A 27,251-nucleotide genomic window follows, 5' to 3' on the forward strand; every position below is an offset into this window, starting at 1 on the left:
GCTGTGATACTCCCATGGGCTCGTCTGGGAGCCGGTCAGCCCAGCCACTCCACCAGCAGCTCTGTCTTCCTCCTCCTCCTCCTTCCTGGTCCCATCTCACACCACCCACCAAGGAGCAAATCCCTGTGACCCCATGCTCTGCCAAAGCAAGCCTGAGCCCTCCCCAACATAAAAGTCAGGCTAAGAGGGAAACCCCTGGCTCCCCCAACAGCCACACCAGGGCTTAGGCTGACCCGTGGCTGCTGGAGGTGCCGAGCACCGGGAACACTTCCATCGCTGCTGGGTGACATGGCGGGGAAACCAACGTACAGGGGATGCGTTTCCCTGCGGTCATGTAACCTGGAGAATCACTTCATCTATTTGAAAAACATGTTACCTACCCCCCTCACAAAACTGTGCCTTGCAATACCTCCTGCTCACTATAAAGAAAAATCCCAATTTGCTCTCTTGGCCCTGCTAAACTTAGGCAGCAGTCTCCATCAGACTGCAGAACAAGGCTGCCTTGTTCTCAAGCATGGATGGTTTAGGGTTTCACATGTACTCATGTGCTACATTATTCACTTAGTGCTTGTACCGATGAATATCAGCTCACGAGATAAAAGTGCAATGCTGAGGTGCAGGCTGATGTTTGGCTGTATGTTAGAAAAACAATCGAGGTGAGAAAACAAAGATTTTCATGGGAGGTTGCCCACGCTGCCTTTGTATAACTGTCCAGCTGTGCTCATGTTCCCATCCTCCTACCCCAGAGCACCCATATAAACCCTGAGCCTGCAGGGGAGAGCCCCTGCCACCCATGTGCACTTGCACTCCTGCAGCAGGGCAGCAAGAGCATGGGTTGCCCAGGGTGACTTCAGTGCCAAAGTCTTGCTCTGAGCAGCTTTTTAGCAGCCCTTGGCTCCTGCAGTACCAGCTCTTCCTCTCTCCAAAATCAAGAGAGCAAATAGCAAGTGATAATCCTGAAAGGTCTGAAGACTGCCTTCAAAGAGATCCAAATGCATGTGATGTGTTTGCAGTTCAACAGTACCTAAAATAGCTATCCAGAGATGTGCCAGTCTATAAAAATGTAGGAAGTGACAGGTTGTCTACTAAAAGGTTTCTTCTACCTACAGATACGGCATACAAGGAGTATCATTCCTTTCACTATCCAGATAATAAATTAACATTGTAAGATCTGGCTGCAATTACTGTCCTGTATCAGAACTGGGAACAGGATCTGAACTCCCTATGTCCCCACTTGATGCCTTGATCAGGTGGCAACACACGCAGTGCCTCCAGAAATCTGCATGACCTGCATGAGCTATAAAGTGGCTGAAAGTGCGTTCCAGAGGACAGCAAACACAGTCATTGCTGAGCTCCAGCAATCACTGAGGAGCATGAGACTGTGCAAAGGCAGAGAGGGGCATGCCAGGAGCAGGGTGCAGCAATGCCTGGGGCACTCCTCTTTGTGATGGCAAGGACCATCCCAAAAGAATACAGGATTACTCACCTTGGCCAGGCTGCAGATAACCGCATTTTCTGGAGTCAAGGCAGAAATGTCTGAAACACCACCCACCCACCCACCAGACACACACTATAAGCTACAACATGCCCTGTGCACTCTGCGCTTTGTAACAAAACCAACTTTGTTGGTACAAAGCACCAAGTCCTAAAAACAAGAAGGAGGGCACAGGAGTCCTTATTCTCCAGAAATAGTGGGAGATTTCTTGCTGCAATATAGCCAGGTGATCTAAGGTAGTGTTCTGTGAACCATGATCCATGCTGCTTTGCAGTGAAGGATGCCAAACTCCTCTCTCCCACCTGTCTTCCTGAGCCTCTGAATAATCTGGGTTTAGGGGATACTCACTTCTAGCTGCAAATCCAGTGACAGGTTTAACCCTGAGAACATTAGCAAAGCCCAATCAGTCAGGCATCAGAGAAACTTTTCAGTACCCCAAGAGCATCCGTACACTCCAGCCAACTCCCCATCTCTAGTGGAGGCCAACTTCTTCCTATTCCCATGAAAGGATGTAAAAAATGTGGGATGCTGCATTCGTGTTGCCTCTCAGCACCTGATTAGTCACAGGAGTGAGATGTCAGTTTGTTGGCACTGTTTAAACTTCCAAAGAGACACAGAAAGTAAAAGATCCCCTTTCTCACAAATGACTGCTCTCCCCCAGCAGCAGGAGCACGCTCGCTCAACCCACGTATGTGGCAATCGCCTCATATGTGGGTTCACATTAAACCTTTCTGTCTTGATTATACAGCACACTGCCACATTTAGGACTGCTGTGCAAAGCGCTACGTGAGTTACTGCTGTGCTGAATCCCAGTGAGCATATGGGGTCGGCAAGCTATAAACTTCCTCTGTGTGTGCAGAAGTTGCCTGTATAAAACAACCAGAGTGTAAAACGCTGTTTTAGAGAAACTAGTGCACTGCAGGGAGATGGCTGAAAGGAGCCTGGCCAGAGACCCCCAAGGGCACTCTCTAGGAAAATCCATTATGCTTTTATTCCTCAGACATCAGCATCCCATCTGGAGAAAGCCTCCTGATGTTGAGGCCAGGCAGGCAGACCTCACCACACGTCGACGCTTTCTTTCCAAGAGAGATCAAAGTCGTCGTGTTCAAAATGACAAACCTCTCTTTTGGCACAAGGCACCTTCATGCACACACGCTCTATCAGCCCCATCATTTTCAAAGGCAAAAACAAATTAAAAGAGGCTCCCTTGCCCGGCTCTCACTTCTCTGTGTTTGGCACCAAGGTGGATAGAAAGGAATGGTTTAACTCCTCTATGACAGATCCCAGCCAGCCACCAGCCTGAACGCAATGGGGGCCCTTTGGGGGTTGCCCAAGCAGAAACATTACTCATCCTGAAGCCTTTAAGTACTCAGACACCAATTTCCTCAGTGCAAAATGAAGATGAACTATCTTCAGTGTTAACTGTGGGGAAGATCTCCTTCTTTGGGAAAAGCATCCCTGCCCGCTGCTCTGGCAGGAGGAAGAGCCACCCCACACGCTGTGCTACCAGGCTTGGGTGCTGTGGGGCTGCATCAGGCCCACCTCTGGTCCTCAGCATGGCCTCAGCCTGGCTACCGTGCAGGTGAGAGGAGCTGTGCTGAGCAGGTTGCTGTGTGGGAGGAGCCGACGGGAGGGAAGCACGAGCATTAAACACTGCAGAGTCCTAACTCTGCTACTTTGCCCAGATGGGATTTATGAGGTGGGGAGGGGGAGAAGGGATGCAGATGGAAGAGCCATCTTCGGCCATTTCAAGTGTTAAAAATAAGTGAGATATGTGCCTTAGGGCTCAGCAGATTGAAGACAGTGATTATACATGCTCCATGATTCTTCACCTGGGCTTATGCTTGAAAAGATCCTGACCCCTTCTTATGCTACACATTGCAATAGGATTGCCCAGCCAAATGTTGAAAACCTATTTAGAGAATGTCATTTTTCTACATCAAATTAAAGATGTTCCCTCTCAGGTCTATTCTTTCTGGTTTTCTAGCTGTTTAGAAATTTGCAGCATACATAAATAAATTTTTTGTAAAAAATCAAAACCCCAGAGCAAAACAAGCATCACAACCAGAATGAGACCTGTGTGAATCCTCTGAACTACTTTGGTAAAGATCAGCCTATCACTGCGAAAGAGCCCCCTGACTCTTTAGCCCTGGACCATGCTGGATGGTCCCCACCAGTCAGATAAAGAGCAAGGGATGGCCAGGTACACACCGGAGCAAGGACCACCTGTGGCCAAGCACAGGTAGGCAACCAGCAGAGGATCCACAACCTTGGGCTATGTCTTCTAGGGCCATTTCTTCCTCAACTGGGCACTGGGGACGGCTGGCTCAGCAAAGACTCCGAGGGCAGAGAGATGCACAGGGCGGGTCTGCATGGGCGCAGTGCTCCGCCATGGCGGGGTCAGGCCAGCCAACAGCAGCACTTTAACTGAAAACTGTATCTGCCACACTGCACCCACAGGCTACATCCCCAGCTGTTACAAATCAATGCAAAACCAGATTTTTTTTTTTCTTAAAGGCCAGAGGGGCTTTTAGATTATATAAATGGTCTTTTTGCATAAAACTAGCTGTAGAATTACATCCAGCTACTGTACTGTGGAGCCTAATTACATGTGCTGGACAACAGTCATGCCACTCACTTCAGAGGTGACATGCCAGCTTACAAAGGACAAGACACCACTCCATGAATTACAACAGCTTGAATCTGCTTCCTAGCATTGCTCTGCAGACTCAGAGTAGCAAAGTCTCATCCCTATAGGCACAGGGAATAGGCAACAGTCAGAAGGTATTTGGTGACCTACAGAAGAGTGGCTGCTGCAGCAGCACATCTGCAGCACATCATCTGCCAGTGCGTTTGTGTACCGATGCACAAGAGAATGCTTTAGACACACACAAGATGCTTTAGACACACAACTAACCAGGAAACAGAGGTTTGGAAAGCAGTGCAACACCAGCAGATCCTGAAGGGGAGCAAGCTGATAAACATTTAAATTGCATTTTCCCACCACCGTAAGGCATCAGGATTTTGTTACCTGTTTTAGGATTGATTACAAAGAAGTTCTGAGGATTTCCGCTTGTAATCCGGTAAGTCAGTTTTTCATTAGTGCTGGAGTCAGGGTCCTGTGCTTGGATCTGAATGACAGATACATCCTTCGGGGAGTTTTCCATGACGGCTGGGTAATAGATAGGTTCAGAGGTGAGGGGAGCATTGTCATTCATGTCCTCCACTTCAATGTAGACTTCGATGGTAGTGTAGAGTGGGACAACACCGTGATCAGTTGCATACACTGTCAACCAGTAGGATCTGGTTGTCTCCCGGTCAAGAATATCTGCTGTGTAGATAACTCCTGCAGAAAAACAGCAAGCAGAGGATATCAGGAATGGGATCAATGCAACATCACAACTATTTTGATTTGGCTTTACTATAGAAATGCATTTGGCATATAACAAATACTCCACCTTAGAAAAATTAAAGTTGTGCATAAAATGAAAACAGAAACTTGAACTTGGGCATTGTTCCCTGAACCTTGTTCAACACCTCAATCCTTTGTCCCAAGAGATTCAGGGGAGATGTAAAAAAAGATGGCTTTTCAAAAGTGTCCTAATGTCATAGACAATTCTCTGCTGGGACTGCAGCTGGCAGAGTAATGGAAGAAACACCATCATTTTCTGCTGGTGATGTGAACTTGTATAAACCTTGGTAGAGAGGGATATCACCATTGACAATGAATTGCACAAGACAAAGTAGCTTCAAGCTCCTTTCCAGTGCCCTTTCTAAAGAAGAAAACCTAGGTGGCAGTTTAAAATAAATCCATTCAAGTTCAGAAAACAGATGGTAAATTTAATAATGAGATCACGCATTGCACAATGCCAAAAACCTGGATAACAAGCAATCAAAAGCTCACATAGTAGAAGCTCTTAGACAACCAGTATTTCCTCTTTTATCACAGAGAAAAGAAGGGTTTGGCCACTCTACCTATTGGTTTAAGAAAACACCAGATGGTTTCCTACCTGGTCCTAAGAAACCACAAGAGAAACTGTGTTTGTATATAACACAGCCACAAAGAGGCATGGCACCCACCACTCCATTGAAGTACCACCCCCACTCCCACATGGTTCCTGCCATGAAGGACGTCCATCCACCTCATTTCTGCATAAAGTGATTTAGAAATCCATCCTGCTCCTGAAATGAACACCAAAACTATGAAGACAACAGGTAAAAACAGATATAGGGTCCTTAAACCAGAAACACCTCTGAGGATTGGAAGACCTGTTTGTATTTGCGTAGTCTGAACGTCCACCGACTTGAACACTGACCATGAATGCACAGAGGATGAAATACGCCAGTATCACACACACAACCACACCAGCATCAAAATAAGTAAATGCACTTTCCCACCACTTCTGCAACACATATACCATTTTCCTCTCCTAATACAGCATTATTAAATCTCAGGCTACATTAATATGGTGGCTTTCAAGCTTGAGATATACTAAAAGGGACAGTTTGCAAACCATTATTAACTCATGTCATTAGTAGATGGAAACTGGTGGAGAAGTTGCAGGGCAAGACAGCAGTACAAGAAACTTGAATTTAGTCTCAGATGTGCTTGATGCTACTTAGAACAATGCTATCAGTTAATCTGAGGAAAGAGGTGCTTTAAGATCAGTACCAATAAGGGATGTGCATGCCTTTTGGCTTTTTGGGTTTTTTAAGTATCAGACTGCACTGAAAGTTTCTATGACAGTCTGAAGTCTTAGGAAAGTTTTGAAGACCCTGAAATAGGCAGAGAGGTGCTTCAGGCAGACTTTGGGCATTGTTAAGGTGCAGGCTCTGTGCTCAGCCACTCTGCAGAGCGCCGGCTGCCAAGAAGGGATCCTCCTCACGAGTCCTACCAGGAGTCCTTCTTAATGAGGTATGTAAAGTTTAGATGGAATTTATCTGCATTGCTCCTCAGCCTCAGTCTTACAAGGTTATGCATCAAATCTGGCAGTTAATTAATCCTTTAATGACACCGAATTCAGACAAGACCTTTAGTTTAAAAGTTAACTGGTAAGTCTATTCCATTTCTTGAAGAGCAGCTGTGAAAAATGATGGCCCTGTGCTCCTGAGACATCAGCAGAAGGGATGGATTTGAGCTTCTGATGTCTAATGCTATGAACAGCGCCGGTGCCAACCTCCTTGGACATTTCACAGCAGAACACATCCTATACTGAAGTTTACTGGCAAACTTAGTAAACTGCTTTCATGAGGGGTAGCAGCAAGCGGCGAATGATGAAACTTCAGTCTTAAGGGACTACCACCCCTGGTGTAAGACAGAGAAGCCCACCAAGTGAGAAGGGATGTTGCCTGTCCCCAGGGAGTCAGGCCCTGGCTTGTGACATCCCCCATCCAACTCTGGGCAGGAGGCAGCACAGAACTCACCACACAGTTACAGAGATACCTGATGTACTTGCACATGTCTTACAGGACACATCTTTTCTCAAAATTTTCTAAATAATTTTTTCAAGTTTGGGATTTTTTTGTTATGTTTTTTAATGCTAGTTTGAACCAAGTGTTTTCCCATAATTTGATCAACCATATAGAGAGGAAGGGGAAAGGAGCAGTACCAGTTCCAGCCATGTATGGGCTTAGGTCTTTTTCTAGTAACATCAGATCCATGTCCTTCTTGCTCAGATATATTATTCACCCAACAAAGGTGAGTAATGCAGCGCTGGAGGACAAAGGCAGAGTGTATTCTAAATATTCTTGTCGGCAGCAGTCAGTGCTATGTAACGACTTTCAGTAGAAACATGGGTGAAATATGTAGTGAACTGTGATGAAAATGCCTAGAAGTCCAGAAGAGAAATTACATTGCAGGGATGAGAAGAGCCCATAATAAATGACACCCCATGGAAACAGATAAATAAAATAAAATCCACGTGGGCAAGGATGAGGCAAAAAATGATGAACGTTAGAGCTCCTAGAGATGTTGATTTATTCAGAAGACAAGAAGAATTATTTTAGATCTTTAAACAAAATTTGAAACAAGTAGGGTTTTCCCCCAGTGAGAGCACAGAAGGTTTTAGCAGATTAACCTCTGTTTATGAAGCTGAATTTCACCAATACTGAGCTGATAATAAATCTACCTTCCGAGTCACTCCTTCATTTTATGACTCCTGGCAACAGTTACTTTCCATTTCTGTATTTCAGAAGGAAAGGATCATTGAACAAGTGTTAGCAACTGCCAACGGGTCTGCTACACTGGTTCTTCTTTTTACTTTTGATTTATTAAAAGGTCCCAGATATAAATTAATTCCTTTTGCGCAATATGTCTTGTCATTTCACCTGTCACCACCACACAGCAGCTTGATAAATAAGAAGGTCTTTGTTCGTTTTCAGGTTTTCCACATGGAAACTCTCACGTTGCCCCAGGAACAGCTTCTACTGTGCTCTCGAATGTCCTGCACAAAGTGCCTCCTTGCTGTCTAACCAAATATGGGTCTAAAGTGAGAACCCACAAGAACACACCTGCTGCTTGAATATTTAACCAATCTCTCTATGTAGGTACGTGTAACACCTTCCAGATGGATGTCAAACTTCGTCTTTGTATGAGGTGTTAACTCTGAAGACTAACGATGGCATTTGATTATCAGCACTGCTTCTTCATTACCATGGCATGAAAAGCAAAAAGACTGATAGACCTGGCACAAGGAGCCGTAAAATATTTCCTGGGGCAGTCCACAGTTAGCCTCTTATTCACTTTAGCTGAGTGAAAGCATGGGAAAGGCCAAGAATACCCCTGGATAAGACCACAACAAATTCAGAAAAGACCTCACTTACTTCAAAGCTTATAGATATTAACAGATACTAAAGAAAGACAGAACTTTGTTTTCAGGGCCAGGAGAGCAGAGGGGAGGAGAGGCCTTTGGGAGCAGCTCTAAGACTTTTCTTGGACAGCTTTTGTGGTGCACTCTTCCCAGCTGCCTGCTAATTAGAAGAGAAACATGAACAAGGTAATGACAACTAAGCTAAACAAATCAAGAAATAATAAGAAACACCAGCAGAGATCCCGAAAATTTCAAAGTGATTAAAAAAGAAAAAGTTCCAAGATTTTGCAGACACATTTCTGAACAAGGCAGAAAAACAGATGCTCCCGTCCACTGGGACTCTACGCCACGGAAACACTACTATTTCTACACGAGGCAGCTGAAATCCAACCGAGCAGTCTGTAAGTGAACTCTTTATGTGACCCTCAGCCAGATTTTACAGTATCCCTGCAGGACTGAAGCCAGCACTTCCTCAAGCCCAGGGCAGTCTCTGAAATAAAGCCAGCCATCAATCCAAAAAGCGGTGCCACCGATATGCTTGCCATTGCATTCCTCCAAGTTCATTTGCCCTATGCAATTCACCAAGCACCACATGCATTACGAACACTATAAGTGAAAAATAACAACAGAGTGCATTAATGACTGATTAAAATCCTGGGCACATTTATATGTAAATTAAGCGCAGTCCTTGGGCTTGGCAATGTGCCAGCAATGCAAAGGTTGTGTGCTTGTTTCTCTTAAAGGCATGCTTTCCCTCTTTCCCTGGGAAAATAATGGGATAATGTTTTCTCTATGGCTCCTGCAAGTAGCACACAGGGAGATGCTGCATTATAAAGGGTGAAGGCAAAAAAATAGGAATGTGAAGCCAATAGATATTAAAGTGGACAAAGAATCAGCCAACTGGATTTCCTTCCTGCCTCTCCCACTGATTTACTGCACATCTTTCAGCAGACCACTTCAAATGATGCAGTCTACTCAAAAATTATCTCAACGTTATGTATTTACTATAGTCATGAGAAACACAAGGGGCTCTTAAAACAAAAAGGGATTAGAGAAAAGCATTATTTCTTTGCTCATCTCTTTTTTGCCCCCTGTTTGTTTACCTTACGTGTTTGACAATACTTTGTGTATAGGTCATGTGATGAATGGACCTGCCACAGCTCTGCAAGAGAGTGTTTACTGGAGCTGTCAGCCCATGTGTTTACATAGGTGCCCATCGCCATGGATATCTGCTTTGCACATACGTTCCTCCTAAAAGTCAGATCATCCTTCATGAATACTCTCAATAGCACAAACATTGAAAAGAGTTCAATTCTGGTTAGGTTTTTTTCAAGGAAAGATTAAAAGACAACTTGGTGGTATCTAAGAAGCTGGGCAAGGAAAAGTAGAGGAGAGTAACAAGGCTCTTTAGTCTAGCTGAGAAAAGCAAATCAAGATCTGATGGCTGGAGTCAATGGCAGAAAAAGTAGAGTGCAAATACTCAATGTGGAGGATATCTGGCAGAAGCAACTGCTTCCAGGGATGGGCCAGAATCTCCTATCATGTGGTATCTTGGTACTGGGACAATATAACCTATTCACCTACCCAAGTTATTGGCCTGGATGCAAAAATAGTAGCATGTGATTTTGCTCAGTAGCCTGTGTTATAAATGTTGCTAGTATAAGTAGTCATACTCAGTTTCAGCAAATGATGAGCAAGATGCAGGGAGGTTCCTGCACAGACAGAAAGAGGACTGACTTGGAAGTATCTGCTACTCTTCCAAACACTTCTATCACACATAAGTATTACAGAAAATCCCTTAATTATCTCTTTTTCAAAATACTGCAGTGGTTTTGCAGGGGGACATCGTGCTTAATACCGTCAGCTCTTCCTAGTTGTTCAATTGTGAAGAACCTCAATAACAAGATGTTGTTAGAAGAACCCTTTTTCAGGAATATGAGGTCATTGTACAAATCTGCATCTCAGACTGGGAAATTAGGAAAGGCCGGATAAGGTGAACAGCCCACTTATTCCCAAAGCCTGACCCAGGAGTGGCCACAGAGGAGGGCAGGAGGAGTGGAAGGCAGCAAAGGCAGCCTGTCCTCAGCACAAGCTGCAAGGCAGGATGGAGGTGACACCTCAGCAGCATCCCCCAGATGTTCCCAGCCAGAGTGTAGCATGTCCCTTCCCACCCAAAGACAGCTCCTTGCTAGTGCAAATGTAAGGTTTAGTGGTTCAAGTAGTGTCCTGGGTTTGAGTGAGTGGTGGGGTTTTTGGTAGCAGGGGATGGGGCTACAGCAGTGGCCCCTGTGAGAAGCTTCTCTAAGCTCCCCCAGCTCCAAGTCAGACTTGTCTTTGCAACAAGGCTGGGCCAACTAGCTGTGCCTCTGCGATAATATATTTAAGAAGGGGAACCTTGGAGGAGAAGTGGGAGTTGTAAGAAGAAGTTGCGACATCTATGTGAACACTGAGGTCAGTGGAAGGAGGGAGGAGGAAGGCAGGGAGGTGCGCTGGTGCACCCACCCTGCAGCCTGTGGTGAGACAGCAGGGTCACCCCACTGCCACCATGGAGGTCACTGCTGGAGCAGATGCTGACCTGTGGCTGTGGAGGACCCCATGCTGGAGCAGGTGGCTGCACCCAAAGGAGCCTGGGACTCTGTGGGGAGAAGAAGCCCCCGCGGTTGTAGTTCGGCACTGGGAGGACTGCAACACATGGGGGTGACCAGCAGCCAGGGAAATGTTGCAGCCCATGGGAGGGACTCGTGTCAGAGAAAGTTTGTGAAGGACTGTCTCCCATGAGAAGGGAACCATGCTGGAGCTGGGGAAGAATGCCAGAAGCTCTCCCCCTCCTCCCCCGAGGAGGAAGAAGTGGCAGGACTGACCATACCCCCCATTCCTTGTCCTCTGCATCACCGGTGGGGAGGAGGTAGAGATATTGGGTACAAAACTGAGTCCGGGAAGAAGGGAGGGGTGGGGGGAAGATGTTTTTAAGACATTGTAATGCTTCTTACTGTCCTACTCTGTTAAGTGTTGTTGTTAGTGTCCGAATTAAAGCGATGTTCTTTTTTTCTTCCCCTAAGGAGTCTGTTTTCTGCCCATGACCATAATAGATGAATCATCTCTCCCTGTCCTTACCTTGATTCCTGAACCTTTCACTTTATTTTCTCCTTCCAAGGCAGGGGCGGGGGGAGGAGGAAGAGGGGAGTGAGTGGATGCATGGTGCTCAGTTGCTCTCTGAGCTCAAACCACGACAAGTAGCTATAAAACTATATAAACTTTAAGATGATTGAAGGACTAAGAGGGATGGATGCACCTTCCTGACTCCAGCCCCCAGGGCACCTGCAAACTCACCCTCAATATGTGCAAGGGCCATGTCAGCTTCTGCCATACAAAGCACTACAAAAATGCATTTCCAGAGCCCTAAATCTGCCCCTCCCTCCTCCAGCTTCAAAACAAAGACACTCAGTGCAAAACAGCTACAAAGCAGAAGCTGGTTTGTCCCCAAATTAAAACGACAGGAATGAGGCAGAGTCAGGAATGCCTACTGACAGCGAAGTACTCAGGGCTCTGTTTCATCCCGCAAATTCAAAGGAAGAAAAGAAAAAATCAGTGATTCTGAAATGCTACTAATTATTCATGACCCTCATCAAAGACTCCACAAGTCTCGTGGCAGTAAACACAACACTCTGCCTGTCACCGAGCCATCAGCCAAAGGTCCTCTGTTGCATTGCCTTGCTGGGAAAAAAATAATAAATAAATGCAGCTTTAGAAGAAAAAAGTTGAATAGTGGTATTTTTTTCAAAGCTTGTTGGGCTAAAATACAGAGGGGTAGAAAGAGTTTACGCACACCTCACCTGTCCTCACTGAGACGAAGGCTTTACATCTGCCTACCCCCGCTCCTGCCGCCGAGCTCCGGCTGGATCCTGCCTGCACACATCGTTGCACAGGGGGGCCATGGAAAGATTTGTGAGTGTAAATGCAAATGTCAGAGCTAATCTGGATTCCTTGCGTTGAGCAAAGCCATGATTTTTGAAGGACACTTAGCAGAGAGCTATCGTAGGCAGGAAAAGTTTAAAAATACTGCAAGACCATTATTCATCAAACCAACAAATGTAAAATTAACCAAAATGGCATGATTTGTAGACAGAAATTTCACACCCAATTAAAGAAGAAAATTTATGATTTCAAGAAAGCTAACGTTACGCCTAACCCATATATTTTTTTTATTTAGGTCCTTCACATAGAATGGCTGTGGGGTGTATAAAAGCAGAGTGCACACCTCTTTTAGCAGATATTTATTTAGTTACTTCCATTAAGGGTAAACTGTAAATATAATGCCCAAGATTAAACAGCTTTAGTGTAACAAAGACAGGAACCTGAGCACCGATGCCAGACGGATTCAGTGCACTGGGGCCACCAAAGTCAGTAGGAATCAGAATAAATCATACATGCTATTCACCTCTCTTTTAAGACCTCTCAAGCCATGAATCACCAGTGCCAGTTCTGAATACGGACGACAGTATCACAAACTCAACCAGAGCATGAAGCAGACCTATTGCTCATCCCCCCCTCCGCTCGCAGCCGGCAGCTTTGAATATTGGCCTCCTTACTCTGGTGATTAAATGCTATTTCAGTGCCTTCATTTAAGCCCCCCCATCGTGCAAAGTGTGGTCTCCTGTTTTTATTTTATTGCACAAATTTTCTAGGCTTTAATGCATATTAAAACGCAAACCCAGCTCCTATTGAAGCGAATGGAAAAATCCCCATTGACTTAAATGGAGACTAGATCATGCCCAGGAACAAGTCCAAAAGCTTTATTAACTTTGTGAGTCTCTACATATTTAGAACTTCCTAATATTCTTTTTTCTGGTTTAAATCTAAAACATATATAATAAACCATGCTTATCAAACAATGCAAGACAGGTAACATTCCTGTCCAGGGTTTAACTTTCAATTTTTGCTTTTTTACTGATATTTTCAATGTACAAATTTACTGTTACTTCAAAATGCAGTTTCTGCAGCGAATATTATGTCTGAGTTCCCAGAGCAGTAAAAGAGAATTAGAAAGCCAATTCTCAGCAATGCTATTTCCACCGACACTGGATTAGCCTGCAAATAGATCTTTTACCGTGTTATTATACACAATATCATGAATATCACAACCAGCCAGGATTGTGACAAGGACATTCAACATGTTAATAAATGTAATATATCTCCATGTAATAGATAAGTAGGTAGATAATGTACAGGTTTACAACTCTTACTGGACACAACATGCCACCATGTGCTTCAAGGGCAATTTCAAGTGTGGGCTATTTCCAAAGGAGGGACCACCACTGATGTTGTGTGCACAGCACTGGGTGTACAGAAGGGCTGTAAACTGCTCCTGCTCATACAAGAAATCACCACCAGGCAATGTTTTAGACCAAGCATGTCCAGTTGGTCTGAAATCCCTATCAGGTATGTATGGAAACTTCCTCAGACCTCTGAGGTCTCGGGCCAGCCAACAGCTCAGCCGAAGTCAGGGATACTTGTATGACTTGGATGCACAGTGCAATTGCAGATCTTGTCTGGCAGGGTTCATTAGATCAAGTACAGACCCATCAGCATGGTTTGCCTGGGCATGACCTTGACACCAGGCTGGGGATGGCGTCCTGCCTGAACACAGACCTTGGCCAGCCTTGCCTCAGGCTGCAAAACACAAATATAAATTAATTTACTACAGGTAGAGGGGAAGTTCAACTAATTAAAGGTGATAATCAAGTTTAGGTCTGGCCATTGTCCCCTCAAATCAAAATAATAAGAATAAATATCTATGTATGTTAACATATTTGTTGATATTCATATATAGGAGTATATTAATATATATGAATGTATGAATATTTTTATATAACCATATATATATGAATTCCAACAAATATGGAGAGTGTGTGTGTATATATTTTTATATATATTCATATACATATATCTTTGAATGATGTGATCCAAATGAATACTGAATTAGCAGTGCTACCCACCATAGGGACTGGATTTTCTCAGGGGTCTGATCGCAGCTCCCTGGGTGTCCCAAAACAGACACCAATGCTGTAGGACTGCTTCCATGAGGACAGACTTCCCAGTAAAGCAGCACCTTAATGGCACTAAAATAGAGGCATACCTCAAATTAGGTGCTTGACCTTCCAGGTTACTTGTATTTTGAGTTTCAAGGCAACATTCTTCCTTCTTTACCTTCAAATGACTTAAATTAAATGCTGCTGGTTTCCTTTGCTTGCTTTATTTGGGTTGGGGGGGGAAGGCTTACAACTTCACATCACAATGAGCTATCACTTAATACAACATCTTCAAGGTCACTTACACATCAATTTTAGAGCAATTTTCCAAACATATCATCAAGACGCTGAACCAGAGGCTTAGTCAAATAAATTCTCTATCTTCTTCCATTTATGAATTAAATGAAATAAGATGTGCCAACATTTTCACCTGACTAGGCTTTATTATGGTTCCTGTATCTTCCATCACATCCCTCTACTTATTTAAAGAAATACCCATATTCATCTTGCTTTAATATTTTTTGCTTGGGTGAAAAAAAAATAAATAAAAATAATCTTACATGGATAAACAAAAAACACACAATGGACAACTCTGGAAGAACCAAATTGCCTTCAAAAGCACAAATACTATAAAGAAACCCTCTCATTTATGAACAATCTCTGTCAAAGCTTAACACACTCTATCACTGCCGAACAATGCAATAAAACCCTGCAGTAAAACCAGGCTGAGAGAAGCCATGAAGCCCAAGCAATGACTAAACCACTGCCATGTACCATTTCCTACTCTCTACAAGCGCTTGAGAATGATGGGACAAACTGTGACACCTCTCTGACACATGGGATGTGCTGCGAGCCCGCATGGCTTGAGCTGTATTGTTCAACTTTTATGAACGTGAGCTGCTGCTGGCATCCTTTTGACCCAGGTAGATCCACCTTCCTCTTCAGTCTCAGAGGAACAGCAAAATACGATGCCTATTTATGGGATGAACTTTGTGCTATTCGATGGACATGTGCAGGCTCAAATTTTCAGCCAAAGAGGCAAGAAAAACAAATGAAAAGTGCAATTTTGCTACTGTGGCAGGTGCTGTGCAAAATTCAGATACCTCAAGCTTTTTATAAAGACTTGCAGGAAGATCTACTCTGGGAACATGTGCTTAATGTAACTCAGAAGAACAACAGTTGATGGTATAATTTCACTATATTGAATTACACTTTTTTTTTTTTTTACTTTTTTTAAAGCACTTGTGGCTACTGGGTTTCCAGCCACACATGAATTACAAACTGTGAATTCTCTTCAATATTACAACCTCTCTGTATGCATTTATCCCTCTGTATCTATTTGTCCCTACAGCAAACTGAGGTCTGCCTTGCTTTCTGAGCACCACTGTGATTACAAAACTCTTCCATTCCTTGTGCCCACCCCTGAAGCCTTCCCAACCAAACCAAACGTGGGGATGGTACCAGCAGAAATCCTCACATTGCTAGCACCAACGACGAAAGCTGTTAAACCTCAATAATAACCTGTTTGTATGGAGGCATTTTTTCTCAAAGGGTCTGGCTAATGCCCAGAGTAACCCAGATTTTCTGTACATCCTCTTTAGTAGATTAATAAAGAGATCAAAGTCTGACCCACGTGTCCTCTGCTGGGAGGACTGTGAAGATATTTTAAAAAGAAGGGTTTGCTCCTGGTTATTTTAGAAACAAGATCAGAAGCGGAGCAAAGCTGAAGCAGGAAGAAGAGATGGAGAAAAAAGGCAAAGCATGCTCAAAAGGATTCCGATAAAAGTCTTGGCAAGGGACCTCTGTGCAGAGTCCTCTTTCTTTACACAGAGCTCTGTATCTTTTGTACTGCCTACAGTATGAGAGATTGTTCTGGGAACCCTTTTGCAAAATCTGTGCCGATCTGCTTCAACTGTTTTGTACTGGTGGTGAGGGAGGTGGAGGGAAGTGGAGGCAGCTCTGCAGGGGAGCCTGGTTGCTGGGGGAGGCTGCCCTGAGGAGCGAGTGATCCTTCATGCTGAGGAGGGTAATGCTGACCCTACCTAGGCTCAAGTACAACATAAACGGGCACTGGCTCTCCTGATGGATCTCAGCACTGAGGAGTGTTGGCCCGGGACGGTTGGCCAGAGCAGACATGGGACTACTGGGAATATTCCACCTAGTAAATGTCTTTCACCTTTTAGTTATATATATTACGCTGGAAATAGAATCATCTCGCTCCCCCCCTCCCTGCGCCCTTTGCTGCTGTTTCTTTCAGCCCACAGCAAGTGAACAACTATGAAAAGAGTAACAACATTAACCCTGAAATCTGCCTTTATCTTTCTCTCTATCCAAACATAAACCCAGAGGAGCAATCAAAAAGGAGAGAAAGAGAACCTCTGAAAGGAGTTTAATAGCCACACTGCACTTGAACATGAACAACGCAGGGAAGAGGGGAGTGTGATGCACAGAGCCAGCACCGGAGCACCATTTAACCCCCCTGCACGGCACAGCTGTGTTTCCTCTGCTTGGAGGTACTGTGCATGACTCTGGAGTATATTTTACAAAGCATGTCAAAAAATTGAAGAAGATTAAAAAAAAAAGAGCTCCACAAACAGTATGAGGAGCAGAGACAATGATTTACAGTAAGAGAGTTTAAGATTTCAATCTGCTAAGCTTATTAAAAAGAAGATGGAGAGGCAACTTGATTAGAAAATCCATGTAAAGTTCATGGGGAAATACCGGGAAGTAAAGGGCTCTTTAGTCTAACAAAATAAGGTGGAGCAACATCTAATGATTGGAAACTAAAGCCAGGAAAAATAAAATTAGCAATCAGCTTGATACCTTTATTATTTATTTTTCTAAAGAGGGTTATTAATTCATGGAATAATTTCTTCCTATCTCTACAGATCTGCAAATGAGGGGTATAGACTGTTGGGGAAGAAACATTTTGTGGCAAATGTATGCTATGCTTTAGTTAGAGAAAGATCACTCAGTAAAGATGTATAAAAGTGATATATAATAGAGATATAAAAGGGATGAAACCAAATGGTCTGCTCTCTTCTGGCTTTAAGCACGACAGATCTGTGAACACTGTCCAGCTGTTTTCTCCAAGGAGCTTGGAGAAAGGAGGTTCATTAGGTGATGCCGGGCTGCTGCACTGCTCCCGACCTGTCCATCCACTCCCATGGTCACTTTTGGTGTCCCAACAGCCTCTGCAATTGCCATCCCCATGGAGGGGAGAAAATACATTTAATGAAAACTAGCTTGTGGTATCTTCTCACTGTCATGTATGAGGGCATGCAAGAAACCAAACAGCCTGTCCTAGAGATGTGTGCAAGGTATTAGAAGCAGCACATCTGGTGGCCATGACCAACAGTGAGCCTGGAGCAACACCCACCACTGCTGTCCAGGTGGAGCACCAGGAGGAATGTACCTGGGGGGTGGCAGGCAGCAAACAACCTGGTCCCTTTCTGTGCTCGAGGAGAAACTCTCAGATTACAAGAGGCTCTCAGGCAGCCAACCTCATGGCTTTGTAAGAACAATCAATTGCCCTTGTGTTTCTTTGAGTGAAATTTCCAGTGGATAAGGGCTCTCCAGGCAGTACACACTTTGTCAATATTGTCCATGATGCTGTAGCAGAACGCTGCTATTTTGCAAGGCAACACACTGTGAAACACAGACTGGATGCATTGAAACCCATTTTCAGGACTCTCCTCAAGTCCATAAAATGAAAGTTTTTCCTCTGTATCACACTGGCTTTGTGTACAGGGGCCAGGGTACACAACAGTCACATGTCAAAAAAGAGGTGACTTGTTTTGAATCAGGACTATTGTTTTGAACTGCCCAGAAACAAAGCAGTTCGTTTTCTCTTAAGTATGCTTCTGGGTCTACTCTCTCTTCTCTAAAGAGGCTGAGGAAGAGATCCCACCTTTCATCCTTCAGGTCCAGAGGGTGTAAAACCACCTCAAGCTGCTGCTTCTGTTCTGGGCAGTTTTGGTGGCTGCAGCAGAGAAAAAAATGCAAGAGCTTGTCTGGAGACCAAATTTTAGTTCAGAACACCTGTCAGCATTGAGAAGATTAGGACCATCTCTTGCTGTTTGCTTCAGAAAGGACGGGAGTTCAGTTTCCCTTGTTGAACAGACACAGCAGCAGCAGTGGTCACATTCCTAAGCACAAGAATGGGTCTTACACCCCAGACTTCTTTCACCTCCACAAAGAAGTCATCATGAGACAGTCTTTGCATAGATTCTGAACCTCTGCAGGGAAACCACACTGGCATCATGTTTTCACCCACAGCCATTCCAGTATTAATAAAAGAGGGCCACAGCCATCTGCGGATGGCTGATAAACGATGGTTGAGAAGCTGATATCTACCAGTTCATACCACGAACCACACAGCAAACTCCTGATATCTTCATCTGAGCTGGCAAGCTAGAAGGCCACTGATGAACTGGGTGTGGCTCTTCCATTAACTGAGACCTGAATTTGCAGACCTGCAGAATTAGCAAAAAGGGCAGGACAGTCCTTGACTATATGCTGAATTTAACTGTAGCGCTACTGAAGTAACTGCGGAGTTTAGTCTTTCTTTTGAAGCCCAAATGGGCAGGCTGAGGAACTGCCTACTTAGAAATCATCAGCTTCTAAGTCGCTTTTTGCACTTGACTGGCTCAAAAATCCTTCCCTGAATGCAATTCAAACACTCTCACCTTCCTTAAAAGTTTGGGATTTTGCTAGTGGTCTTATTTTGTGTGTTAGACAGTAGGTTGCTCCCACAACTTTCTTTGAACCTCCTTTTCTAATTTCCCAACATATACCCCAACAGCATATATCTTTCACCAAAACTAGTCATCAGTGTTCAAAGATCACTCACAATTAAGCTGACTCTCTCCTAATATGGCAAAAATATCCACAGAAATTGCCAAGAGCAATCCCAGATGTTTCTAAGCATCTTGCTTAGGTCTTAGAGACAGCTACAAGCTTTGCATGGGAGGCACCTCACCTACAGCCATATCTGTGATTGCAAAAACCTGAAATAACTAGAACTCATTTCCATGTTGGATTTTTTCCAAAAGCCCTTGAGCAACCTCATGGTAACTCTGCAGGAAAAAACTGCACATGAACATTAAGATAATCAGAACTCTAATTTTCTACCTTGCATAGAGGAAATGGAGCTGGGGTTATAATGGCAAACCTAGCACAGACCCTGCACGAGCAGACCATAATTATACTTCTGTTTTACTCTCCATACTCTGTGTGATATTAAATCCAAGGTTCAAAGAGTATATAGGAATATGCTGGAGTATATTGGTGGAAAGTACCGTTCTTTTAACCTTGGGGAAGTGTTAGACTGACATTTATCTTCAAAAATCTTCCACAGGTAGGACACTCTTCTTCAGACAAGAAAACAGAAGGGAGCGGGAAGTGGAGATACACAAGGGACTGTGGCAAATCAGAGCAGTATAATAAAAGCCTTAATGCAGACAACCCTACCGTGATCATTGGGAACGGTGCCAGTGACTCGGTGGGTGTTTCCTTTTGGCTGTGAACAGAGTGAAGCAAATAAATGTGCTCTGGCTGCTGCTCTCCAAAGTGTAGCCTTTCATGTAAGACATAAACCTCAGCCCTTATCCCACCAGAGTTCTCCGAAGTCATAGTACTGTCTGCCAGCTTTCCCTACCCGCTTTTCCAGGAGATGTTGTGGCTCTACCCAACTCTGGGAAGCAAAACAGTCAGCCTGGCACCCAAGGGCTGCTGAGGCATAGGCACCCACCCAGACACTCCCTTGCTTATTCAGGGCAAGGCTCAGATGCACTCAGTAGAAGTACTGCATTCCCCAGCTGGTGTATACGTACGTGCACATAAACTGCAGCAGCTCAGTTTTAGAGTGTTTGATGATGAGGTGGACTAAGCTCCATAAAGAAGCTGGGAAAATCAACGTCTTGATAAAGTAAATGATGAAATGTTGCAGTACCAATATAGGCTGTGTGATGCCTTGAGGGAAACCACAAGCACAAGCCATAATGAAATAAGACACAGAAAATAAGGGCTTTGCTGTGGACACAACCGTTATTTCATGCACTGCAGTGACTTCTATCACTTTATCATACTTAATCATCTCAGTTAAATGTTGTATATATATACAGACAGATATATAAAAACATGTACACATTTACTTGCAGATACATATATTCTAAACGAGAGAGGCCAAAAGGAAAAGTGATTTATTTTCACTTCTGTAAATGGCCCGACCATAAATGAATAGTATGCTTTCTATGCAAGGATTGCCTTACAAATCCATCATTGTATGCAGTTCAAAGCTTTCATAAACACTTAGCATTTGAATTTGCATTTCTGTGTATTTTAGATTTTTAAAATGTCCTTGTATTTTAGGCTTTAAGTTCTTAAACAGTCAGTAACACCAGTGCGAGCTTTGCCTAGGGCTAATTGATGGGCTGCACTTAAGATAGAAAAAGTCTATTTATCTATTTATACACAATTTTGAAAAGGAGATTATATTTTCACTGAAATACATCAGTATGACCAAATCATAAAAACTGAATTTAATTATTTATTTATAATGCAACTTTGCTGACTGTGGAAGCAATAAACCCAACCAAACAAAAACCAGGAAATTATCAGATCCAAGAGCAGGAGGAAGCATGGTTCCCTCTAATTGAGTTTCCTTCACTCTTACCTTCTCAAGATCCCTTAGATTGTTTTCCAATTTTCATTTCCATTTCTTCTATTAAATGCCTCTAACTCATGACCTCCATCTACTGCCACCCATTTATCTTCTGTTCTTAATTGAGATGTAACGTGTCCACTTGCCCAGTGCTGAGCACTAAAACTCTGACAGCACGCTTGAAAAATACTGGCTTCTTCAGGAAAGCTTACTTGGGAAAGTGCAATTCAAAACTTGATTCTTGAATAGGTAAGTCTGTTCTATTAAACTTGAGTTTACCTTATAAACATATTGTGGTGAGGATCAAAACCCCAATAACAAATAATAATATCTTTGGGTTTATTTGCTACAAGATGGAATTTGGTTTGACCCTGGGAAGGTACAGGGTGACAGGACCAGTGGGAAGAAAACATATAAGGCAGCTTTCAGCAGCCAATCATTTTTTACCTTCAAACAGAATAATTTTAAATGCAGTGGTTTGCAATCAAACTCCCCTCCCCCGAGACTCAGTGTACAGGAATTTTTGAAGGATGGCATTGTTTAGAAAATAGTTAGACCTTATACAACATCACTTCAGGAGCTCTTGACAAACATTAATAAAACTCCCAGCAGTCAGTGCTTCTGCACCTATTTAACGGAGGTGTAAGCCCAGCATCAGAGAGTCAGAAATACAACAGAAGGGAAGGAGTAAAGCTCCAGCTACCAAGCAGTCTTTTTAATCTCATGGAGTAATGCTAAACTAAAACAGGAGAGAACCAAACAGCAATATCTTAGTCTCTTGAAGCAGTAAAGTCAAATTAATACAGCACCCCAGGCTACTATTAAACTGTAAAATTTAAGAAAACATATTGTGGTCAGGCATTCAACCTCTCAAAATAAATAGATGAATCACTCCATGCTTATTCTAAATGACTAACTGCTTGCACCAGTGGTACCAAGTAAAACACAGATTCACTGGGACCCTGAAGGCGAACATCCAAGAGGAAAATTTGTCATTCAAAACCATCATACCAGGGACTAGGCTGGAAAGCTCCATGGCCAAAAGGTCTGAACGGAGCGCATTTCTATTTCATACTCCAGAGGTGCGACTGCAAATGGTGCTGACATACCCCAGAGAGCTTTAATTTACGGTTAAGGCTTGGTACTGATAGACTGATAGTTCTGCCAGTAAGGTCTGGAGAAGACTACGTGAACTGCAGCAGGGTGGCTGTCCCCAAAGACCACCCAGAGGCAGCAGAGCCACATCGCTTCATGAGCGAGTGCCAGGCATCTCCCCAGACACTCCCAGGGTCAGTCCAAAGCAGAAAAAGGTATCCAAGGACAGTGGAGCACTTTGAGTAATGTCTCCAGGCAGCCAGGAACAGTAAATACAGGCTGCTCTATCCTACTTTCTGAAAAGTGACAAGCAAACCAGCTCTTCTCCTTGTTTTGCAGTAGTCTCCAAAAACTGAACTGAGAAGTATATTGTTACTTATGGGTGCTATTTACACACACAGCAACACTGACAAGCAGATATCTACATGGCTCCCAGCTGAGCAGAATATTAAACTTTATATTACAGCCATTTATAAGCTGAATGCTATGCTGGAATTACTCCTGCTATCTCCCTGTGTCTGGATGCCTGATGGCCACAATGAATCCCACCTCAAGACCATGTCACCTATCGCCTGCATGCCCGAGTTGACTCTCTAAGGCTTGTGTCTGGATAGCTGGTGGCACGGGAACAAGTTATTTGAAAGGATCTCTGTTAACTGACCATGCCACTGAACAGCAGCACAGACTTTGCCTTAATCTCAGTTTGCAGTTCCAAGAGGAACTCTGCTGTCAAGGTTTCTGATCCTGCATGCCACCAGAGAAGATTCTGGGATGACACGACAGCATTACTCCAACTCGTCAGTAATTATTAAGGAACACACTGAGGCACGCAAAACAAGGTCTGATGGAATGGTCCTTGCAAGGGACTTGAAGGCACAACCAAAAAGTAAAGCAGAGGTTGAGAATAAGGACAGACCATGGATATTTGTTGCAGCAAGCATTGCGCCGAGGACAAAACGAGAGGGGAAGCGGCAATGGCACTGCGAGGACATTGGCATTCCCGGCATGAGCACGTCTCAACTCGCTCACTACCAAACAAGCATCTGGTGCCACCTAATTAAAACACCAGTTCCAGGAGGTGACATCCAGCATCATGAATCAAATGAAACATCTGCTAATTCTTAGAACAGCCAGACAAAACAAGCCTAAAAAAGGCAAAACAAACACACACACACACACACACATTACTAACTTTGGCACTGACATCCCAACTGAACATAAGAACTGTTTAAAATTCCCACATTATTAACCAGTGCATCTTCAGTTTAACTGAACGACTGTGCAAATTTGCTACAACACATGTTCAGCTGCTCAACGGGCAAAAATGGATCAAGTTTTACAAAAGTGGGTAAACACGCCTCACCGCACAGTGCTGCACCACGGAAGGGAAACCTCCCCTGAGCTCGCGCAGTCTAATGGCACAGGCTATTAACTCAGATGATTAAAGGACTGGAGACTGCAGAAATCTCAATACATGCATGGCCTATAAGAGCAAAATGCAGGGTGTGTTTTCCCCAGTGACAAACAGATGCTTTATTTTTATTTCTGCTATAAATAATTGGGGTTTTTTTTAATAGGTATAGATAATCAGGCATTTACATGGTTTCCAGCAGAGCAGCAATATTAAGCTACTACGTTACAGCCATTCATAAACTGAATACCTCGCTGGAATTACTTTTTACTGTCATTATTATTCAACAATCTCTACAATATGTGTTGTTACCGCAGCAGTAAAATGATTAGATTCTGAGCATTGCTGGAAATCTGTAAGTAACATCACGGAGGTGAAGCCTTAGTGCAATCAAGTATTTAAAGAGAACTTCAGATGGTCTCTTATGCTGAACCCCATGGGCTCCTGAACACAGAGCAGGGACACAGTTCATGGACTCAGTTCTGCCATCTTTTACACCATTTTTTACACTAGCAACATTTCACATACATCATTTAACCCTACCAATGAGCCTACAGTACATGTGTGTAACAGCATTTCTCAAAGTGCCTCATTTCAAAACATAATCTCATGAGTGCTTTGTTTTATATTGCCTTCCCTTTTCCCATTACTCTTACACAAACTTGTTGCCTATCTTGATTTGAACTTGTCTTTTTTTTTTGCTATACTGTAAGACCTTACAAGCAGAGGCTGTGTTTAACCTGAATGAACCCTCCAGAATATAACTTCACCTCCTTGTTCTGTTACTGATTTTTAAGCACCATTTTGTATGAAAGAGGTAATCAGAACCTGAGCAAAAGGACAAAAGATATTCTACACTGATTCTAGAGTTCATTAGGTCAATATGGCACTAAGGTTGGAGATACACAAAGGCATTTCTGAAGTGCTGCAGAAGGAAAATCCTACAGTAACCTTTAATGACCTATCTATGCTCAAAGAAAAAGAGTTGGGTTTGGGTTTTTTCCCCCCCCGTGATGGAGAAGAAAATAGGAATTTCAGGAAGGGATAATACACAAGCTGATTGCAGCAACTTGCAAATGAACTAGCAGGGGGTGTCTGGGAATAGATACCAATTTCCATTCCAACCGGAATGGAAGTTTCTATATTAAAGAGTATTATTTCTGAGCAGCCAGTACGGAAGGAGAAGCTGATGCAGTAAAACATGTGAAATTTCTAAGTGATCAGAAAGAGAGAAGGAAAGTAACTGAGGCTGCAGCCTTGCTAAATACTAAGATGAGGGGGATATGGAGAAGATACAGCTGTGAAGCCAGTTGCTGAACAACACACTTCAGAGATAAGAGGCATCAGCCATTCTTTGAAGGAATCGTAGCTGCCAAAAGCTACAGAGAAAAAGAGTGAATTGAAGGGGATAGAGGGGTCAACTGCAGTGAATACAAAAACAAGTCAAGGCCAAGGACAGGCATGACGCTTTGGGATTTGGCCAGGAGGTGATAATTTGTGGGTTTAGTAAACTGCAATCTCAGTGGAGTAGAGAGGGCAGAAACTCAACGAGAAAAGAGAGAGTTGGCAGCGGGAAGATGAAGGCAGCCAGAATATAGAGCAGGAATAAGGAGCTTGGGTAGGAGAGAAAAGGAGATGGGGCGCCTGGCAGTGGCAGATATGCTTGGAGAATTGTGGGCTTTTCCGAGCCCAGGGACACAAAGGCAGATCTGAAAGTTGAAGTGATGCCAAGAAAGAAAACAGGGTTAAGTGAGGTGGCACAAACAACGGCTGAAGAAGGTCACAAGGGATAGAAAGAAAAGCTCGAGCGAGCAAGTCAAGAGCGGGAAGAATGAGGTTTGTCCATGGCAGGTCTCACATGAAAGAGCAAAGAAAGAGAATTTCCATCCCAAAACACCATCAGTCGCTACTCCTCAGCCAGGGGAAAGAGCTGTGCCCTCCTACTGCACCATCATCGGCTGATCCTCTGAGTATGTTTCCCAATATATTTCCCAGCAGTTTGGGAAAAGCTTTCCAGAATTTCTCAAAAAAGCAACGGCATCCTTTCACATTTTCTGTTTTAAAATCTGAACTAGATTTATATAGCACCTAGGTTAAACAAGGCACAGTATATTCTTATTTTATCTTCCTATCCCTTCCAGTTTAAGCACTGTCTGGCTATAAGAGGCAATGACTTTGACTTGCTGCCATCTGTGCTTACTATACTGACAGGGGAATAACACATACCAGTCCCAAGAAGTCTACTTGCCTGAATTTCCATTAAGACTACAGCAATAACCTCTCAGTAAATGTTGCATGAAATCGTAATGCCATTCACACCAATGCTAAATCTCTCATGCCCTCTGAAAAAATCCAGATCTCCCTCTCTGGTTTTAAAAGTCTACTGTAAGGGCAGCTATAAAACTTCTCCACTGGTCATGATATCATATATGTGTCAATCAGATCACTGTTCACACTTGATATATTTATTATCAACTTCAGGATACAATTTCTTATGCTATTTACAGAACGCAAAAATATGTCCTGACAGTTTATAGGGGAAAAAAGTGTGCTATGATTAGACAAGGACAACAGCATTACAACCACAATTAGGAAAAAGCTGCACTTACTGACCCCAGCAACAAAGGAAGAGTTGGAGGGAAATTCAGTGTAATATTTTATATCCTGAACTAATTAAAGATCTCATTCCCCAAACAACCAGATAGCAAACATAAGCAGTGCCTCCAGATGAAGGATTCCTATTTTGATGGTTACCATAATGAGCACATTCCCAAAGGAAACCGCCAATAAAAAGCATCTCCTATCTGGAGGATGCTGAATGGAAGTTGGACTTTTCTTAATTTTACAGCAATTCCTTATTGCACCATATCAGCCTCCACCAAAGGTCTCAGTTCAATTTTTCTGTAACGAATTTGGAGACTCAAAAGAAAAATTCCATCCCATCCTAGCTGGCTGAATTTCTCTCCTTGACTTAGAGCTGACAATGATTATGAATAAAATGCTGTTTTTACATCACTGTATGCAGTTTTAATTAAAATTTATTAACTTGAGAGTAACTATCTCCTTATCACCAACAGACATTAGAACAAAAATGCCTTTTATTGTGTTATTAAACTGATGTTTCAGACAGAACCATCACTACAGCACACTACTGCCTAGTGGCAATTAGACTGATCTTTTCCCTCTGCCCCCCCCCCCCCCCCTTTCCTTTCACATGCACTGTGCCTCAGGCAAAAAAAGATCACACTAGTGCTTTCTGCAAAATTTTATACCTACAGCCTGATGTGTCTGCTGAATCACACACAGCTTTCCTTATCAAATTGCTGGACCACTTATGAAAAATACCTATGTACCTTGCTCACCTCTTATAATAAGAAAAGCAAATAATAGGAGCCAGGCTGTGATGCAGCAAGCTGTGGACTATGTGCACTTTGAAAGGACCTTTGGAGTCACTAGTTTAGAAGTTGCAGCTGGAGTTAACAGAGCCAGAGGGAGAGCACAAAAAAGTAAGAAAAAATTTTAAAAATACTTTTAGAAAAAGAGAAAATTTAAAATGCCAACAAATATCACGATGGGGATTAGGCAGTAGGGAATGATTAAGGGAGATAGGAAAAAAAGCTATAAACCAGAACACAATACTCCAAAGTCCTAATGGAAAGAGTTGAACGTGTTGGGTATATTGGTAAGATGTTACTTGAGACGATGTGATGAGGTTACTAGTGACTTGACTAGTACCTTCAGTGAGAAG

General features: G+C 43.3%; 1 protein-coding gene across 1 annotated transcript in view; it reads right to left on the reverse strand.

The window, feature by feature from the left end:
* FAT3 (FAT atypical cadherin 3) overlaps nt 1-27,251 on the reverse strand; it is a 416,111-nt gene that overhangs the window by 222,286 nt on the left and 166,574 nt on the right. Inside the window, exon 3 of the mRNA XM_074860296.1 lies at nt 4,527-4,841. Coding sequence (XP_074716397.1) covers nt 4,527-4,841 — 315 coding nt within the window. The remainder of the gene's footprint in view (nt 1-4,526; nt 4,842-27,251) is intronic.

The sequence above is a fragment of the Strix uralensis genome, chromosome 2 (assembly GCF_047716275.1).
Source record: "Strix uralensis isolate ZFMK-TIS-50842 chromosome 2, bStrUra1, whole genome shotgun sequence".
NCBI classification, from domain to species: domain Eukaryota; kingdom Metazoa; phylum Chordata; class Aves; order Strigiformes; family Strigidae; genus Strix; species Strix uralensis.